Source organism: Notamacropus eugenii, chromosome 1 (assembly GCF_028372415.1).
Source record: "Notamacropus eugenii isolate mMacEug1 chromosome 1, mMacEug1.pri_v2, whole genome shotgun sequence".
In the NCBI taxonomy this organism is placed as follows: domain Eukaryota; kingdom Metazoa; phylum Chordata; class Mammalia; order Diprotodontia; family Macropodidae; genus Notamacropus; species Notamacropus eugenii.
The window spans coordinates 240,020,044-240,040,577 of record NC_092872.1 but is presented as its reverse complement, the minus strand read 5'-3'; the positions used below and the strand labels follow the sequence as shown (position 1 = coordinate 240,040,577).

The 20,534-nt window shown below is 43.9% G+C and overlaps 1 protein-coding gene and 1 pseudogene across 5 annotated transcripts in view; one reads left to right on the top strand and one right to left on the bottom strand.

Annotated features, from left to right (window-relative positions):
* Positions 1–2,260: 2,260 nt before the first annotated feature.
* Positions 2,261–13,670, bottom strand: LOC140514156 (nucleotide triphosphate diphosphatase NUDT15 pseudogene; annotated as a pseudogene).
* Positions 13,671–13,751: 81 nt separating this feature from the next.
* The window catches only part of SGPL1 (sphingosine-1-phosphate lyase 1), an 80,056-nt gene continuing 73,273 nt past the window's right edge, over positions 13,752–20,534 (top strand). Inside the window, exons 1-2 of one of the 5 annotated variants that reach the window (XM_072628284.1) lie at positions 13,752–13,877; positions 20,150–20,211. In XM_072628284.1, the coding sequence (XP_072484385.1) occupies positions 20,185–20,211 (27 nt within the window). In that variant the 5' untranslated portion in view covers positions 13,752–13,877; positions 20,150–20,184. Of the gene's footprint in view, positions 13,878–18,820; positions 18,995–20,149; positions 20,212–20,534 lie in introns of those variants that run through there. The other 4 variants (XM_072628282.1, XM_072628283.1, XM_072628281.1 and 1 more) reach the window with 4 other exon arrangements.

Genomic DNA, 20,534 nt, shown 5'->3' with positions numbered 1-20,534 from the left:
CTCCATTCCTGATCAGTCTCATTCCTAATACCCAGATCTTTCATCTCTAATTTTCCTGTCCCTCAATCTCATCCCTGATAATCTTATTTCATTCCTGGGTCTCCTTTCCCATTCCTGATATTAACCTCCACCCTTGGTATTCAGCCCCTAATCTCTGGCACTTATCACTTCTATTTCCAATTGATAGTTCTGCAGGCCTTGGCCCTGGGCAGAAGGCACCTGGAGCATTATGTTAAGTTCTGGACATCATTTTTATCTGGATGAAAAAGGGATTGAAGACCACATCATACAAGGAGTAGCTGAAAGAAGTGGGGATGTTTAGCTTGGAGAAGAAATCTTTAGGGATATGACAGCCTTCCTCAAATATCTCAAGGGCTGTCTTGTGGAAGAATGATCAGATTGTTCTGCCTGGGCACAGAGGACAGAGCTAGGAGTAGTGGGCAGATGTTGTAGAGAAGCAGATTTTTCCATGATAAAAGGACAATTAGCATCATTCATATGCCACCTCCACCTCAGGAGGTGGCAGGTGCACCCCTTACTAGTAAAGGCTTGAAGATGTTGACTTCTTGGCATATGGCTGCGATGACATGTTGACTAGGGACTATTATTTAGTAACAGGATGGACTAGATGGTGCAGAAGTGCCCATCTCTTAAGTCTGAGAGTCTATGATTTTGTCACATAGCTCTGAAGCTGTCATGTCCAGCCCCTGGTCCTACCTTTCATCCCTATTCCCGATATTCAGCCCTTAGTTCTGCCTCCCTCCTGGTATTTAGCACCTATCCCTGGTCGCCTGCCCTGCCACTGTTATTAGGTCTTCCTTTCCAATGCATGTATCTATTTATAATATTATACATTTGGTAACTCTCTTCTGTATTGCCCAAATTTCTCTCCACAATGTCCAAGCTAATCCATGGTCCCACCAGCAGCAATGTTCCCATCTTCCTAACACTTTGCCAGTGAGAGTTAGGGTAATTTCCCCTCTTCAATTTAAACTGTATTTTGGTCACCAATAATAACAACCAAATAAACATGAAAGAGAAGAAATTGAATATTACGTAACCTGCTTTATTGTTTCATATAATAGAAACAAACAAATAGCCTTAAAACAAAAAAAAATACATTTTCCATGTTTGTTTCCAAGTCCCTCCAAAATTCATCTTAGGGCTTTTTTTTTGGTAGATTCTGGGGCTGTTGATCTCTTCTTTCATCACTAAATATAGGTCTTTCTACATTTCCTTATATTTCCATTTCTTATTTCTAGCATCATCACATTTTTCTACTACATTAATACAATGTCATTTATTCAAACACTGTTCAATCGTTGGGCATGTAGCTGAAATCTCACCTTCCCATTCCCATTCTAAGTCTGTTCCCCCTCCCCCATATAGCCAAAGTCTATATTGAGTGTGTCTAGTTTTTTTTTCCAATCATAAATAAAATGTACAGATATTTTTGTGTAGCCACAAATAACTTTGTATCAATGTTTTCATTTTCTTTTTTTGTTTATGTTATGTTTTATTCCATAAATTAAAAATAAAAATAATAAAAAAAGAAAAAACACAAGCTTGTTGGTTTTTTGCTAGTTCATCCCTAGTTTAAGACTCACATCCCATTTGAGAAATAAGGTCCCTGTCTCATGTAGAAACTGCTATCTTCACAATCACAAAATCTTGATTTTCTGGCATTTTAAAACTGTGGAAGCAATCTCCTGAGACAGGTCATTTGTCCGTGTTCTTGTTGACAACTGCTCAGTGGGAGGGATTGTTTTCCATGAATAAGATCACAAGATCTCAGACCCAGAGCTGGAGTGGATCATAAAATTATTTAACCCCATCCTCTCATTTTAGAGATTGTGACTGAGTTCAAATTCAATCTCTAACAAATACCTCCTGGCTGTGTGGCCCTGTCATAACTCTGGCAACTTTCTGAAGCTACAGTAACAGAAGGTGCTGACCTGCCCTGTTGGGGGGAGAGGGTGTGGGAGGGTTTCCTCATGGGAGTTCCAGTCCCAGTTCCAGGCTCTGTAAGGAATATACTCTGAGGTGTCAAATAGCCACTAACTTGAAGATGGTTGAGCCCAACTCTTCCCCACTCTGAGGCCAACTCTCTACTTTCATGTAGCCTCCGTTACTTACTTTGCTACCAGAATAAATAAGTAACTTACCTTCTAGCTTCACTGTTTTCCAGAATATCTGAGGTTTTTTTGAATACCTGCATGACTCTCCTTACTAAAATGAAATGACTGGTGGTGCAGGTACTCTATTGATGATTTCCTCTGTAGCCCACTAGATGATCCAATTTTTCCTTAAAAGGATTGTAGGAGGAGGAGTCAAGATGGTGGAGTAGAAAGACACACATATGCTAGCTCCAAACCCACAGCCCATAAAATACCTGTAAAGAAGAACTCCCAACAAATTCTGGAGCAGCAGAAGCCACAGAACAACAGGGCAGAGGAGATTTCTGTTCCAGAGAGACGTGAAAAACTGACCCGAAAGGTTTGTCGTGCACCGGACCCAGAGCAGAGCCCAGCCCTGCCTTGGCCCCGCGGCACCGAGAGGAGCAGATCAGAGCAGGCTTCAGGGACAGACTCTCCAGTGGCCACACAGGTCCCTCCACCCACAGGCACCAAAGGTCAGTGAGAGGGTCTTTTCAGTGCTTTGAGAGGGGAGTGGGGTGTCTCCATAACTCAGGCCCCCTCGGGAGGCAGCAGTGGAGACGGCAGCAGACAAGGCCTCCCAAAGCAGGCAGGAGCTTGGATCCATTAGTTGAGGGAACTAAGCCCCAAGTGGTGGCCCTGCCCCCACCTGAGCACTGGAACTTAATCTCACTTTGAATAGCAGCCCTGCCCCAGCCAAAAGCCCTGAGGCTGGGAAGCAGCATTTGAATCTCAGACCCCAAGCGCTGGCTGGGCGGATCTGGAGGACAGGTGGGTGTGGAGAGGACACTCAGAAGTCAAGTCACTGGCTGGGAAAATGCCCAGAAAAGGGGGAAAAAAAATAAGACCATAGAAGGTTACTTTCTTGGTGAACAGATACCTCCTCCCTTCCTTTCTGATGAGGAAGAACAATGCTTACCATCAGGGAAAGACATAGAAATCAAGGCTTCTGTATCCCAAACATCCAAAAGAAATATTCCATGGGCTCAGGCCATGGAAGAGCTCAAAAAGGATTTTGAAAATCAAGTTAGAGAGGTAAAGGAAAAACTGGGAAGAGAAATGAGAGAGATGCAAGAAAAGTATGAAAAGCAGGTCAACACTTTGCTAAAGGAGACCCAAAAAAATGCTGAAGAAAATAACACCTTGAAAAATAGGCTAACTCAATTGGCAAAAGAGGTTCAAAAAGCCAATGTGGAGAAGAATACTTTCAAAAGCAGAATTAGCCAAATGGAAAAGGAGGTTCAAAAGCTCACTGAAAAAAACAGTTCTTTCAAAATTAGAATGGAACAGATGGAGGTAATGACTTTATGAGAAACCAAGAAATCATACAACAAAACCAAAAGAATGAAAAAATGGAAGATAATGTGAAATATCTCATTGGAAAAACAACTGACCTGGAAAATAGATCCAGGAGAGACAATTAAAAAATTATGGGACTACCTGAAAGCCATGATTAAAAAAAGAGCCTAGACATCATCTTTCATGAAATTATCAAGGAAAACTGCCCTGATATTCTAGAATCAGGGGGCAAAATAAGTATTGAAAGAATCCACCAATCACTTCCTGAAAGAGATTCAAAAAGAGAAACTCCTGGGAACACTGTGGCCAAATTCCAGAGTTCCCAGGTCAAGGAGAAAATATTGCAAAGCAGCTAGAAAGAAACAATTCAAGTATTGTGGAAATATAATCAGGATAATACAAGATCTAGCAGCTTCTACATTAAGGGATCGAAGGGTGTGGAATATGATATTCCAGAAGTCAAAGGAATTAGGACTAAAACCAAGAATCACCTACCCAGCAAAACTGAGCATAATACTTCAGGGGAAAAATGGTCTTTCAATGAAATAGAGGACTTTCAAGCATTCTTGATGAAAAGACCAGAGCTGAAAAGAAAATTTGACTTTCAAACACAAGAATGAAGAGAAGCATGAAAAGGTAAACAGCAAAGAGAAGTCATAAGGGACTTTACTAAAGTTGAACTGTTTACGTTCCTACATGGAAAGACAATATTTGTAACTGTTGAAACTTTTTAGTATCTGCGTAGTTGGTGGGATTACACACATACACACACACACACACACACACACATACACACACACAGACAGAGAGCACAGAGTGAATGGAATAGGATGGGATCATATCTTAAAAAAATGAAATTAAGGGGTGAGAGAGAAATATATTGGGAGGAGAAAGGGAGAAATGGAATGGGGCAAATTGTCTCTCATAAAAGAGGCAAGCAAAAGACTTTTTAGTGGAGGGAAAAAGAGGGGAGGTGAGAGAAAAATATGAAGTTTACTCATCACACTCAACTGAAGGAAGGAATAAAATGCACACTCATTTTGGTATGAAAACCTGTCTTACAATACAGGAAAGGAGGGGAGAAGGGGATAAGCAGGGTGGGGGGGATGATGGAAGGGAGGGCAATGGGAGGAGGGAGCAATTGAAGTCAACACTCTTGGGGAGGGACAGGATCAAAAGAGAGAATAGAAGCAATGGGGGGCAGGATAGGATGGAGGGAAATATAGTTAGTCTTACACAACATGACTATTATGGAAGTCATTTGCAAAACTACATGGATATAGCCTATATTGAATTGCTTGCCTTCCAAAGGGAATGGGTGGGGAGGGAGAGATGAAGAGAAGTTGGAACTCAAAATTTTAGGAACAACTGTCGAGTTCCGTTCTTGCTACTAGGAAATAAGAAATACAGGTAAAGGGGTATAGAAAGTTATCTGGCCCTACAGGACATAAGAGAAGGTAGGGACAAGGGAAGAGAGGGATGATAGAAGAGAGGGCAGATTGGCAATAGGGGCAATTAGAATGCTCGATGTTTTGGGGTGGGGGTAGGGGACAAATGGGGAGAAAATTTGGAACTCAAAGTTTTGTGAAAATGAATGTTAAAAGCTAAATAAATAAATTAAAAAAAAAAAAAAAAAGGATTGTAGCCTTGTTCCCTTAAACATCGTAAAGCCCAGAAAAGCTGATCTAGTGGAGGGCAATCTTCCCATGGAATCCATTCTTAACTTTCATTTTTTTCAGGTTCTACGTTCTTTGGCTCTGAATCATTTCATGTCCGCTTCATTCATCAATATAGTGACATAACAGTAATTGTCTTTCTCACTGACTGAATTGACAACAGAAGCAAAGAGAACATTTTTCAGGTGAAGAGAGGGGCTTCTTCCAAGGTTTCCCTCGCAGCACATTCTTTCCAGCTTTCACCAAATTCCAAGTGACCCCCCGGGGAAGCTGAAAAGTGCAGGCTCCAACGGATCTTTCCCTTTCCCCAGCAGAACCCATTGAGGGCGCTCCGGGCTTGTAATCACCACTCCGACACCGACCTCTCCCTCCCCTTGCCCCCCTCCCCCGCCCCCGCCGTCTCCGAAGCCGGCCTGATTCCATGCTTACCGCATCCTTGGAGGCAACACTCCCAAAAGGGACGATTGTTTCATTTTCAAAGATGTTTTCGGGGTAAAGTTCCAGTAAAGGAATCATTGGGTCATTAGGTATGACCAGTTTTGCAATTCTTAATGTATATTAGCCCCACTTCTCTCCAAAATGTTTGAGCATATCCATGGTCCCACCAACACCACTGTAGTAGAGTTCTTATCTCCCCACAGCTCTGCCCTTAAGAGATAGGACTATTTCCCTTACTTTTTCTATACAGATGTTTTCGGGATAATTAGTTTCTCTCTGCTATCTGGGATCAAAACAAAGTCAAGTGCAAGTCATGTCATTATTTCTCTGATGGCATGGTCTTCTTCGGCAAGGAAGGAGGAACACAGGCTACCTGGGGACTGAGTCCTCCAATAGAAGTTTCTTGAGGATGGGTTTGTCTATGCTTTCCCAGTGCATGATCCTGTACCTTGCACACAATAGGCGCTTAATCAGTGCTCCCTGTTGCTGCTGCTTTCTTTAATGACACTATTGCCAAAGTGTTGCTCCTCCATTGGGGGCTCCTTCTACAATTCCTGGTTGCTCTCAGTAGGGGCTATACAGGTGGGGCTTTTTCTAACTTGGCAGCACATCTCTTTGGGCCAGGTGAATCAGAGCAACCTTTTTTGAAGCATCAAGTTCTGATATGGTTTTGGGTCTTTGCTTCCAGAGTTCTCCTTTTGTGGCAGACATAAAGTTCATCTTGTGGGCTATCAGCTGCAAAGTAGCTTATCTGTGATCAGGCTCTGCTTTTGATCCTCCTGCTCAAACACCAGGCTCTAGAATGGTGATCTGGAATCCTGAGCTACTTCTCCCTTCTGTTTAGGAGCTAACCCTGATGTAGCAGCTTAATTTCTTAACAACTGGCATTTTTCAAGTCTTAACTAGTATGGTTGAGATAGCCCAAGACTGTCAACAATCTCTATTTGTTTCTAGGGCAGCCTAAGATGGAGATTGTGTTTCTAGCATTACATATGCTCTCAAGAATCTCCATGAGAGGGAAGGAAGAAGGGGAGAAAGATTTTTGGCATTGGATACTTTTCTCTAACATAATAAATGCTTGTTGACTTGACTAATTGACTACCCAGGCAAAATGGAAAAAAAAGGGCAGTTCCTACAAATTAAACAACATATGATATAAAATATTCATAAAATAGATGATGGGAATGACCTAGGAGAATGGTTCCTAGGACTTTATTTCCCACAGTGCCCTAAGCCAAAAAAGCCCATTTCCCCCATAATTTTCTTGAATATGTTACTTATCCACCAGAAAAATCATATATACTTCCATAGGCAAATTAGGGGCTATATGTCAATCAAGGAATCATGGTATCTCAGAGGCCATTTAGCTAAGCTATATTACGTATGAATTTCTTCTAAATATGCCCCCAAAGAGTCAGCCAGCTTCTGGTTTTTAGCCTCCAAGAAAGGGAACCCACTATTGCTCCAAGAAGCCCATTCCACACTGGGATAACTCTTAACTGGTAGATCATTTTTCCTTAAGTGGAACCTAACTCTGCCTCATCTGCTTCTCCTAGTTCTGCCCTTGGGGGCCCAAGAAGAACAAGTCCAACCTTTCTTCCAAATGATAGATCTTCAAATATATGAAGACAGCTATTGGAATGTAAGGTCTCTGGGCTTTTCTCCATCTTGTAGACTGGTCCTCCTTTGTCATCACCTTCATAAATTTTACTGTTCAGAAATGGACATCACACTCCTGTAGTGGACTTGCCCAAGATTACATAGCTAGTAGGTGTCAGAGGCAGGATTAGAATTCAAGACTTTCTGACTCCCACACTCGAATCACTCTTCCATTGAAGGAAGACTCTTGAGGGCAAGGAGTCTTATTTTTGCCTTTTTGTCCACATTTCTTAGCATGGAATGCAAGGAGTGCTTAAAAAATGCTTATTGATTGCTTGGCCTCACTTTCCCCATCTATAAAATGAGGGGATTGTCAGTAGCTCTGAATAGTGTGCAAAAGAAGAAAGGCAAACTATCAGTGTTGATACTAAAATACTGCAAATCAATAATGATGAGAGAAAATCTCCCCCAATAGACAATGGACTTTTTCAGCCTACAGCACTGAGAGAAATAAAGTCCTAGGAATTTTCTCCTATGTTATTCCCACCACCTATTTTATGAACATTTTACATGATATATTGTTTAATTTGTGGGGACTGCTCTTTTTCTCCCCATTTTGCCTGGGTAGTCAATTAATCAAGTCAACAAGCATTTATTATGGAAAAGTATCCAGTGCCAAAATCTTTCCTTCCTTCCTTCCTTCCTTCCTTCCTTCCTTCCTTCCTTCCTTCCTTCCTTCCTTCCTTCCTTCCTTATCTTTCATGGAGATTTTTGAGAGCATATGTAATGCTAGAAGCACAATCTCCATCCTAAACTGGCCTGGAAACAAGTAGAGATTGTTGACAGTGTTGGGCTATTTTAATAATATAGTCAAGACTCTTGAAAAATGTCAGTTGTTAAGTAATTAAGCTGCCACATCAGTGTTAGTTCCTAAACAGAAGGGAGAAGTAGCTCAAGATTCCAGATTACCACTCCAGAATGGTGATTGAAGCAAGATGGAGATTTCAAGTCACACCCATGACATTGACATAGAAGATAAGAGCTGTGGGAAGTCAGGTTTTACTGATTGAACTGTGAATTGGTCCAGCCATTCTGGAGAGAATTGTGTAATTATGTCAGAAAAATTATAAAACTGTTGATGACCTTTGATTCAGCGATTATTTTCCCTGTCCTCCCTCTGCTATGCATATAGTTCAAGGAAATCAATAATAGAAAAGAAGACTCCATATATCTATACCAAAATTGTCACAGAATCTCTTTTTGTAACAGCGGAAAGTTAGAAGCAGAGTAGGTGTCCATTAATGAGGAGGATATATATAAATAGTGTTGTGTATACCTGCAATGGAATCTCCTGGCAATATAGGTTTTTATGGATTGTAAGTTCAGTATGAATTAGCATTGTGACATGAAAGCTAAAACCTTAATGTAATCTTGGTAAGCATTAAGAGAGGCTTAGCTTCCATAAATAAGGAGGTGAGAGGACTACTGTACTCTAGAGACCACAGTATTGTTTTCAGTTTGGGATATGACAACTAATCAAGCTGGAGCGAACAGAGGGTGGGCAATCAGAATGGTGAAAGGGTTTGAATCCACGGCCCATGAGGAGTTGTTAAGGGAACCAGGGGTGTTTAACAAATAGAAGCAAAGACTCAGGGTAACTCTTTCCAATGGTTCGTCCCTTTAAACAGAGGTTGGATGCCTGTTTTCCCCACATGTTGTACCAGGGATTTCTTTTCAGATATGGGTCAGTCTAGACAACTACTGTTCTTTCCAACACCAAAATGCTGTGATCTTGTGATTCTGAGAATGGACAAGATCGGGGAAGTCAGAGACACCTTGGAAGACCTTCTGTGGATTAATGCAGAAGGAAGTAAAGAGAATCAGGAGAACAGTGTACAATGATTGCAGCAGTATAAATTAAAAGGACAGTGAAACAAGTCTGAACTATGACTGACTGTAATGGTGCCTCTTGACTTCAGAAGACAGATAAGGAAGCCTACTTCCCTTCAGTAGATAGGGGGCAGATTCTGACAATGGACTACAGGCTGCGCTGGTCGTTGGTGTCACTTTATCTGTGGGTTTTACTTGATCATTTTTTTTCCCTGTGGTTCTAGGAAAGGGTTCCATGGAGTTGGTAAAATTGGGAAGTGATTGTAGTACTGAAAGCAGAAAGCATCAAGCAAAACGATGAAACAAGGGAGTTGGGATAGAGCCTCTTAAGGTCTCTTTTTGATTCTAAGACCAAGATCCTCTAAGTCTGTGATATTTTCCATCCCTCCATTTAGAGGAGCACTGTGAAGGGGAGCCAACTAAGCTATTGAAACTGTTTTGTGATCCTTTTAAAAAAAAGAACTACATACATACAGGAGGCATACCCGTTGTCCGTCTAATGACAACCACCTGCCTGTGAGAGAGAATCATTCTGGTTTCTGTTTTGTTTTTGTTTTCCATTTTTTTTAAAGCCAAATGAAAACCAGGGCCCGATAAGTCAGCATTTCTATGGATTATAGGGAGAGGTACACCTCTTGTCCAGAAGCTTTCAGGGAGGTTGGCCTATTTGATTCAGCCCTGGAAGCTGTTGAGAAACCTGTTTCCCTGGGTCTAGTCAAGTAATCTCCAGGCTAATGAGGTAGTAATTACCAACTTTGTTTACTGAGGTCTCAAGTTACCTTAGACCTCCTAGCTATGTTTCATCTGAACAAACGCAGGTATTTGAGAAGGTGGGGGTATCCTGCAAAGATGGACTCTCCTCAGACAAGGCTACCTGAGCCTCCCCTTCCCCACCCTCATCAATACGCACAACATCTCAACCAACTTTCCTGCAGAGAGGTCATTGAAATAATGTCCTCTGGAAAACCTAGGTCAGTGATCCTCACTGGGACTTGGGAACCAGGAGAGGCCACTTGACTCAGCTTTACGTTGTTGTTGTTCAGTTCTTTCAGTCCTGTCCGACTCTCTGTGATCCCATCAGGGGTTTTATGGGCAGAGATACTGGGGTGGTTTATCATTCCCTTCTCCAGCTCATTTTACAGATGAAGAAACTTAGGCAAATAGGGTGAAATGACTTGATCAGGGACACACAACTAGTCAGTGTCTGAGGCTGGATTTGAACTCAGGCAGATAAATCTTCCTAACTCCAGGCCAGGGACTCTATCTACTTCACCACTTAATTGTTTTATAGCTCTTTTCAAAATAAATTCTATTTAACCAAACAAATCTACACCATCTTTTTTCTGGTTGCAGCCACCAAGACCACTTTCCCTGTTAGGCAATCCCTCTGCCCCAGACAATCACTCAATCAATAATCAATCATGCATTTTTGAAGCTTGTACTTGGTACCAGGTACTGGAGACTTGAAGACAAAAATGAAAATAGTCCTTGTCCTCAAAAAAGATTATTTTCTATTGGGATATGCAACATGTATAGAAATCAGAATATGCAAAATAAAAACAAGGGATTTTTTTGGAGGGGAGAGTAGCAGGTAGGATCAGGAAAAGTTTAATGTAAATGGGGACTCTTGAACTGCCTTGAAGACATAAGGGGTTCTAAGAGGCAGAGGTAAGGAGGGCCTGGATTCTAGGCATGGGGGCAGTGAAGCAGTGAAATGGGAGAGGGAATATCATCTGGAAGAATCGAAATTACTCAGGTCCAGTTTGGGGGGACCAGAGAATAGGGAGAGGGGAGGAAGGTATAGAAAGGCTGGAAAACTGGGTTGAAGCCTACTTGTCAAGACCCTTGATGTCAAAGGGAAAGTTTATATTTTATCTGTGACATACTAGGAAGCCAATGAAGTTGGCTGAGTAGACAGAAATTTATTAAAAAGCTGAGCTCTACAGAACTCGGAGATCATTGTACACGGCAATACTGCAACAGCAGTATTGTCATGATGATAAGCTGTGAAAGACTTGGCTACTCTGATCAATACAATGATCCATGACAATTCCAAAGGATTCAAGATGAAAAATGCTATTTCTCCCCCCTCCCTTCTTTCCTTCCCTCCCCCCTTGCAACATGGCTAATGTAGATGACTAATATGTATCATGGGTATTTTATTTCTTGTCTTCTCAATGTTACGTGGGAAAGGCTAGAAGAAGGAACTGGACAGCAGGGCTAGAGAATTTGGAATTGAAAATAAAAATAAAAAAATCAACAGAAAAAGAAAAGTTAGGTTCTGCCTATAGCAGAATAGAATGGGAAGTCTTCTAGTATAGTATCTGGGCTGTTTTGTTTTGTCTTTGTACTCTTGGCACTTGGCACATAGTGGAATAGGGTAGGTTAGGTAGGATAGGTTGGGGTGGCCTCAAGGCCACAGGTTTCCCTCCCCTGTAATAGGTTAAGATAGCATAGCATGGAATGGAACAGATGGGTTCCCTAGGGGCTCCCATTTAACATAGCCCTGGCCATCAAAGGTTTTGAAAGGAAAAAAACATTGCTCCATTTCTGGTGAAACTGCCAGCCTGCTTCAAGTTGGGCCAGTTCTATATATTTTTTGTGGCTAGTGTTGTGGTATCTGAAAGAAAAATTCTGAGACATAGTCAAGAATCAAGATTTTTAAAACTTGAAATGTAAGAGAGATGCATAAAGGGGGAGGAGGAGGACAGAGGAAGAAGGAGAGAGGAAGAGAGAGACAGAGAGACAGAGAGACAGAGACAGAAAGACAGAAAGATAGAGAGACAGAGAGACACAGAGACACAGAGACAGAGAGACAGAAAGATGGGGAAGAAGGGGAAGAGCTTACTATAAACCCAATTAGATTTACTCTAAGATCTCTTTTATATAGTAAAGCAACAAAAATCAAAGGAAATGCTTTTCTATTGTGATTGGCTACATCAACAAGGTGCAGGAATACATGGGAGTACAGAAAAAACCTCACCATTAAGAAACACCTGCTTTAAAAAAAAGATAGTTGTGCTCTAGAATAGACACAATTAACTGCAGCTAACCAGACCTCTGCAGAAACAGGCTAGAGGTGATAGATGGCACACTTCCATGGTAACTACAACAAAGAAATGTCTATGGGAAAAGAATAAAAGGTACAGACTATTTCTTCACACATACCTTGTTCTATCTTCTACTTGCTCAGCAAACTACAGCCATGCAGTAATTACTTAAAGCCCAAATGAAATTCTTTGGGTTCATAGTTAAACTCCATTTAAGTGACCTTGGGAAGCACAGGAATGCAGTTCACCCATTCAATTCAAGCTTTTATTGAGTGCCTGTTATATGCTATGGCCTGGGCTGCAAAGACAAAATGAAACAACTCCTGCTTCAAGGAACTCCTATTTTATTGAGAGGAAACACATATGAGAAAATAGAAAATCTATACAAAGTAATTTCCAGGGGGAAGGAGAAGGATGGGCAGATTGCTATTAGTAGGAGAAAACTTTCAAAGGATTGAATTGTAGTCCCTGCTCTGGCTATGGAACCTTGAAGAGTTGAGCAGGGATGTCACTGGGATGGGGCTGGCATGGGTGAGAATAAGGTCACAGGGTACAGTTAGGGAAGGGAGTTTTAGGCTACACAGCCTGTAAAACAGGGACAAGAATCTCCCTTTGATTTTTCATAGAGATTTGCCCATCTGAATGGAAATAATTAGCAGTGAGACCCAAGAAACTCAATTCTTTCTTTTGAAAAGCCTCAGGTCTGGGAAGACACCTCCTCCCACCTCTTCCCCCCAAAAACAAAACCTCAAAAATCCCTAAAGTCATCCCAGGGCCCAGGAAAAGAATGAGAAATCAGTAGTATTGGAGCTCAGGCTAGGTGTGGTCCGCACCTGTTGCTGGTGTCCTAGCAACAGCCTCTTGGAAAAAATCCACAGGACTGCTGCCGGCTGACTAGAGCAGCCTCACAAAGGCTTTGGATTCAGCAGAAAGGTGCAAGGAAAGACACATTTAAAAGGCACCAATCAACTTGTCGAGACAGACCGAGTCCTAGTAGGTGTTTCTTCTCAGGTTTACACCAATAAGGTAAGAGGAATTGGGCTGGGTTCAGCCAATCACGTAGCTCATGGACTGGGAATTTAAATGGAACTATCCTGGAGAGGGAAAGCTCTTAACTTCAAGGCTTGGGTCCGTGGGGTGTCTGTTTGCTCTGCCAGGTGAGTGTAGGCTTCCTTCCCTCCTCTTCAGGTCAGTGTTTGATGACTGGCCTGGCTTTGATTTCTCTGGGAGTTCCTTCCCTCTCAGCTGTTTGTTTTTGTTCATTACTGAGAAACTGTCTGTCTCTTGGTCTTCTTTTGATGTCTGCTGGTGGACCTTTTGAAGCCTGGGAGGGATGAGGGGACTTCCTTTAGCAGTAACTCAATTCCCTAAGGATCTGGTCACCATTGTTTGTGGTTGAAGCAATGGGTGTTGCTGCTCATCTCCCTGAGAAGCCCCCTGCCATGCCATCCCTTGAAGCTTTGGATACTCATTCCTGCTTCCCCCATCCCTTCCCTACCTACCATCTCCCCCTCCTGAGACACATCCTTTCCATCTCCTCCAGGGACCTGTAATGTTGTCATCGTTCCTGATTGTAGCTTCTTGTTATGTGCTTCCTGGCTCCCTCAGGGAACAGGAACCTTCTCACCAATTTGTCTCTGTGCAGTGGTCACTCTAGGGATACATCCTACGTGGCAACGGGTACCAGAAGTGAGACACAAGTGGGAGAGCCTTGGCAGGACCAGCATCTCCCCGTGCTTCAACCTGCGCTGGTACTAGTCATCCTCCAGGTGAGTTAGCACAGAGAGCCCACTCCAAATCTCTCTCTCTCTGTCTCTGTCTCTGTCTCTCTCTCTCTGTCTGTCTGTCTGTCTGTCTCTCTCTCTGTCTCTCTGTCTCTCTCTCTCTGTCTCTGTCTCTCTGAGCGCATATTGGTTGGGAGGAGGGTGGGAAGCTTTCCTTCTTTTCTGTATGTTCTGTAGAGCCTGTACTGGGTTTTTCATTGGGTTGTTTGTCTTTAAGAATGTAACCAAGGTAAAGCTAGCCTTTTTTTAGCCTGAATTGGTAGCTCATTGTGGTGAAAGATTCCAGGGAAAGGATATATTCCCCCTTTGCCCTCCCTTATCACTGAGATAGCAAAAAAGCATTCAAATTTGAATGGAAAGAAACAGTCACCTAAGGCTGGCTGCCTCATCTGAGAGGCTCACCTGTAAAGCATTGATATGGTGGGCCACTGGAAAGTGCCTTGCACCTTTCTCACATCAGAAAACCTGTGTTCCAGTCTCAGCTTTGCTGCTAGCTAGCAGAGTGACCTTGAACAAAGTCCTCTCCTCTTTCTGGGCTTTGATCTCCTTCTCTACAAATTGATGGGGCTAGGCTGCCTCCCTATGAACCCTTCCAGCTCTTAAAAAAAATCTACACTAGAATTTTCAAAAAGAAAAGCCAAGCCAAGACAACAGAAAATGTAAATTACTTAAGGGCAGTGACTATTTCATTTTCTGGCCTTTCTGTCTACAATACCTGGCCCATAGTGACAGGCTTAAGAAATGTTTGTTGAATTGAAACCACCAGACTTTTATGTAGCTTGTACAAGCCTGGTGATTACTTTGGAGGTCCACTGATGCTTCTCAGACCACTCTGTGATCGTTCGTGAGGGAGGATGAGAGAGGACAGTTCCTGAATGGGGGCAGGAGGAAAAGGTATAAAGATGGGCCTTCTACTTAGTATATAGTCACAGGGAAATTACTTCTCCTTTAACTCAGGATTTCTACCTGGGGAGAACTGATTGAATGAAATGGAGTCCGTTTCAACTAGACCTCTTGGCTTTTACATTTTGCCTGTTGATCTTCCCTGTGGTAACTTTTAGAAGAAATCATTGTTTCTTACCAAACTTGGCAAACTAAGAAATTAAAAACAAAAAGACTGGAAGAGTGATTTCAGCAAGGATCTTCTTACTAGGGAAACTCCCCACCCCAAAGCAGATGGGTACTTGCTCTGCCATGTCAAGTCTTAGAGTTTCCGGGCATTGAGAGGTGAAGTGACTTGTCCTGGGTAACAAAGACAAGAAGTCTTCAGAGGAGGAACTGGGACAGAATATATTGCTATACCTGTTGGCCAGTTTGTTGCCTTTATTTTAATGAGCACATATTTGGTACACACTGGGTGCTGGGGATACCAAGTCAAAAACAAAACATTTCTGGTCCTCAAGGAGTAATTCTACTGGGGAGAAACATAATGTATACAGCTAAGTAAATACAAAGTAGTTTCGGGGAGAAATGATAATGACTGGGGTGGACTAGGTAAGATGTAGGAGGTAGAGATCTCAAGAGGTAGGGGTAAGGAGGAAGAATACCCCAGACATAGAGAGGATTGAATTGTTCAAAGGCATGGAGATGGGTGATGGAATTCCATTTATGGGGAACAGCAACAAAATGGAAGCTGAGATAAAGTTTTGTAACTTCTGTTCCAAAGCTCACTGGCATGGGTCTCTTCCCTTACTGTTAGAGAGCTAGGCCCTGCCCTATGGAAGGGGCCAGAGAGCTTTAAAGTGTCTTTACCTTCTGTAATTGTCATTGGGATCAAAGATTTAAAATTGGAAAGGAACTTGGGGAACATCTAATACAAGCTTGTCATTTTACAGATGAGGAAACTGAGGCCCAGAGTGATTTAAAATCACACAGGTTGTAAGTTGTTGAGCCAAGATTTTAACCTAGGTCCAGACTTCAAATTCAACCCTCTTTCTATTGGAAAACTGTCTTTTTAGTATTGATCCTGTCCCAGGATTTGCAAAGATGGTAGGGCCTTTTGGATCAGGCAGGAGATAGATCACTTTCTGTTCTTCCAGGCCACTTTTCTATCCTTTATTCCCTTCTCTTGATATCAGCTGGTCAATTTACAGGCATTTATTAGGTGACTAGTATATGTTGGGGATGCAAAAACAGGAATGAAACAAGGAGAGATGAAAAATGAAAAGGAGAGAAAAGAAATGAAAAGGAATTTACAATCTACAGGGGGAGGGAAGACACATGCCATGTTTAGTATGTATATGTTAGTACAGCCACAAAACATACGAGGTGCTTTGGGAGAGCTCTTCACCTGGTTTTTGTCCTGGATTCCTTTGTCATTCTGGTGAAATCCATGGACCCCTTCTCAGAATTATGCTGTTTGAAAGCCTAAAACAAAACACCTAAGATTATGAAGGAAACCAAATGTTAATAAAATTAAAGAAATTTTTTTACCTGTCCCAGGTCATGGATGCTGCTTTAGAATATGGGGTTGGTGATCAGGAAAGGTGTTAGATGAGATGTACAGTTTGAGCTGAGCTTTGAAGGCTACTACGGATTCTCAGAGGCCTATGTTTGACTCTCCATGACCCCATTTGGGGTTTTCTTGGTAAAGATACTGGAGTGGTTTGCAATTTCCTTCTCTAGTTCATTTTACAGATGAGGAAACTGAGGCAAACAGGGGAAATGACTTGCCCAGGGTCACATAGCTAGTATCTGAGACCAGATTTGAACTCACAAAGATGAATCTTCCAACTTTCAAGCCCCAGTGCTTAGGGCTAAAGGCACTATACCAAATGGACAAGGAATGAAGGAATGATAAAAAAGAAATGAGAAAAGGAATGACACTGTTTTTGATAAAAAGGGATTGCAGAATTCTAGAGGGAGGTTCACCTGGTCTTCTTGGGGTTTATAATCCAGGATGCTGGTGGTACTTGGCTACTCCTGGGACTCAGGAACAAGACACAGGGAACTGCAGTGAGCCAGAGTACCAGCACGGTAGTTCTTTACCTCCTCCTCACTGTCGGAGTTGAGAAGGATGCTCTATGGCGGAGACAGAGGTGTGGGACTACCTCTGGGTGAAGCAAGGCCCAGTGAAACTTAGTGATTTGTTATAGCACCGTCAGCCCCAAGGACTGAGACATAGATGATATCAAGATGGGAATGTAGGACACCTGGAATAATAAACTTATTTAGATAAGATCTGAAATGAGATCTCAGAGTAGGAGGGAGCTCATTCCAGGCTCAAAGGACAGCCTAGACAGAAGCATGAGGTGGGAGGAGGAATGCTGGATTGAAGTTAACAGCAACCAGGCCAGTTTGATCAGAATGTAGAATTCACTAAGGAGGATGTAACCCACCAGGGACCAGACTGTGAAGCCACACACAGGAGCTCGAATATTATCCTTGAGGAAGGAGGCAGCCACTGAAGATTCTGGAGGTGTCTTGAAAGACCTGTGTTTTTGATTTGGCAGCTGTGGGGAGGCTGGATTAGAGAGAGGAGAGGTCGGGGAAAAAGTGAGGCCAATTAGGAGGATATAGCTATTATTAGCGTAAGAAGCAATGATGAAATAAGCCACAAGGGGAGGTCATAGGAAGGGATAGATAAGAGAGATGTGGAGATGGAGACTACAAGACTTGGCAACTGATGGGATAGAGGTGAGAAGCAAGACCTTAGGATGATTCTGAGATTTCGAACCCAGGTGACTGGAAGGATGGAGTACTAATAATTTTTAAGAAATGTATTTTCTTTAACAAAAATATTTCCTTAGAAGTGTACAATATATAGGCACAACCGTGATGTCTTCTAATGTTACATTTCTCCTTTTGAACAATTAGAAAGTTTTCCTTTTTACTCAAGCAAAGTGATGGAGTCTGGGATGGATGTCAAGAGACTCAAATTTTAGTCTGTTTATAACAAGTTATAGCAGTATCCATTAATCACAGATTTAGAGCTGGAAGATATCTCAGAGGCCAGTCAGTCAAGGAGCATTTATCAAGTATTTACTATTTTCCAGACACTGTCAAAACAACAACAAATCCCATCCCACCCCACTGCCCCATTTCCAAGGTATAAATACTCGCATTGAAAATTTAATAACCAGCTCCTTTCTCTCACTACCTGGCAGAGCTTGTAATTATTTCAGCAAAAGACCTGAAGGTGTGTTTTTTTAAGAGAGAAGTGGAGCATGAAGGGACAAGCAAACCCGGCTGAGGTCCTGTGCTCTCCCCCATGCACTTACATGTATTCTAATTTGTACTACGGTCCTTGGTCATGTCCCCTGCTGGGGTCATACACCCTTCTGAGGAAGGGACCCTACCGTTCTTCATCTTTGGTCCCACAGCCCCCTAAGGGCACCTGCAGCGATGTCAAGGATACAGTGTGACGAATGGAGGGGCTTTCGCTCAGTCGCTCATACACAGTTACTATGTATCTCCTTCCTCCTCTCTGCAGTCTGGTACCATGGAAAGGGCCCTGGCCCCGAAGTCAGGGAGCCGGGGCTCCAATCCCATCTGTGAGGATTCACCTGTAAACGAGGGGGCTGGACTGAGTGGTCCTCGAGGGTGCTTGCAGGCTAGCTCTTAGCTCTAGGATCCTCAGCGGAGAGCCTGGCACATAACTGGCGTTTACTAAATGCTTGTTGATGGAGAGTTTACCTTGAACCTTTCTCTCGTTCTCCCCTGGAGCTTATCCCAGTAAGGGGAGGGTGCAATTCCTGCGCTTGGCCACCAGATGGGGGACTTAGCGCTTTCTCGGTTCTCGGGGCGGGTGGGGGCTCTCTGTCTCCGGTCTCCCAGAGCCGCCATCAGCGTCGCCTCCCGAGCATGCGCTGCGCTGGCAGCTTTGCGCCTGAGAGATAAGCCAGTGCTCCGCGGGTCCATGGAGCCACTTCCGGGCAGGGAGCGGCGCGAGTGGCGGCGGCGGGAGGGGGAGGGGCTAGAGGGAAGAGGGAGGGGGCGGAGCAGCCTCTCTTCCAATCTCAGCAGCTTCTGCGGCGGCGGGGGCGGCGGTCCGACTCCGGGTCCGGGACCGGGTCGGGCCTCTGAAGGAGGCGACAAGGACCTCGCTGTGGGGTGAGGAGAGCGGGCTGAGGCGAGTTCGCCGGTACGGGTCCCTCCCAGAGGTCGGAGGTCCCGGCTTAAGGGTTGGGAAAGTCGCTCTGCGGGGTCGGGGTTCTCCCTAGTTTGGGGGTCCTTCCGGGAGGTCAGAGGTCCCAGCCCTCAAGGGTTGGAGGAGTCGCTCTGAGGGGTTAGGGTTCTTTCTGGCTTGAGGATCCCTCTGGCAGGTCAGAAGTCCCAGCTTTCAAGGGTTGGGGGAGTCACTCTGAGGGGTCAGTGTTCTCTCTGGTTTGGGGGTTCCCTCCGGCAGATCGAAGGTCCCAGCTCTCCATGGTTGGGGGAGTCCTTCTGAGGGGTCGGGGTTCTCTGGTTTGGAGGTCCCTTCGGGAGGTCCCAGCTTTTAGGATTTGGGGGTTTCTCTGAGGGGTCAGGGGTCCCTCCGGTTTGGGGATCCATCTGAGAGGTCGGGGATTCTTCAGGTTTGGGAGTTCCTCCAGGAGGAATGGGAAGTCCCCCCTGAGGGCTTAAGGATCCTTGGTTGGAGATCCCACCAAAGGTGGGATGGTGTTCCTCTGAGTGGTTATGGGGTAGTGGACTCTGAAGGGGATTGGATGTACCTGGTTCTGAGTGCGCTCAAGGTTCTGGAGGGTGTCCCTCCTAGGACGACCTGGGGGCGTCTCTGAGGGACCGATTTCATCCTCGAAGGTCGGGGAGGGTGTACCCCTGGGTGGGTCTCAAATGGGTGAGGTTCCTCTGAGGGCACTGGGTGGGGTGCAGAGGAACCCTGATCCGAGTCTCAGCAGGGATCCTGATCTACCAGGTGTGGGAGTGTTCGGAGATGGATCAAATCCAGGTGTGGTTGGAGGCGTAGTAAAAGTTGATGGAAGAAAGTGGAATTGAGGGTGACACCGCCCACGTCCCCGCCGCGTGAAATTGAGTTGTAACTGGAGGAAACTGATTCCTTGAAATTGACCAGGGGCTGCTACAGACTGGGGTGTCCAGTTTGGGAGGGATCTTTTGGGTGGAGCCTGAGGGAGCCCGCTCCTGATTCGCTTAATCAGATTCTGAGGGCGGGGCCGACGCCTAGTCCCCTAGGAGTGAAACCTGAGCTTTCAAAGGAGGAAGCGAAATCTTTTTTGACTGCTCGGGGCTGAGACTGTTAGTGTTCATCATCAGCGGAGCAATTAAACCGCTTGGTTCCTTTTTTTTTTTTTTAACAGCAAGAAGGCACTGACGGAAGAGCAAGAAGAGAAAGATGTTTGACTGGGACCTCCTAAAGATGGTGAGTCTTTTCTAGATGCAGTTTTTTTCGTGACTGAAATGGAAATTTGCAGAAACAACAAATTTGCAGCATGAATCAGGACCCTTGGGTGTGTAGTTGCCACCTCTTGTGTCTTTTTCAGGGATAGGAGAGCATTTAGATCTCCTTTCCTTAGGACTTAAGTTATATCTAGAGAATGGAGGGTCATGGGAAGAGAGAACCAGAGAAGGAGAACGTTTTGGCTTCAGATTTGTTACTTTCCTTTCTCTTTGTTCCTGGCTTGGTTGTAGGGAACTTTTAGCCACCTTGCAGGGTTTGGTTTTGTGGAATAGTTTTCTTCTTAC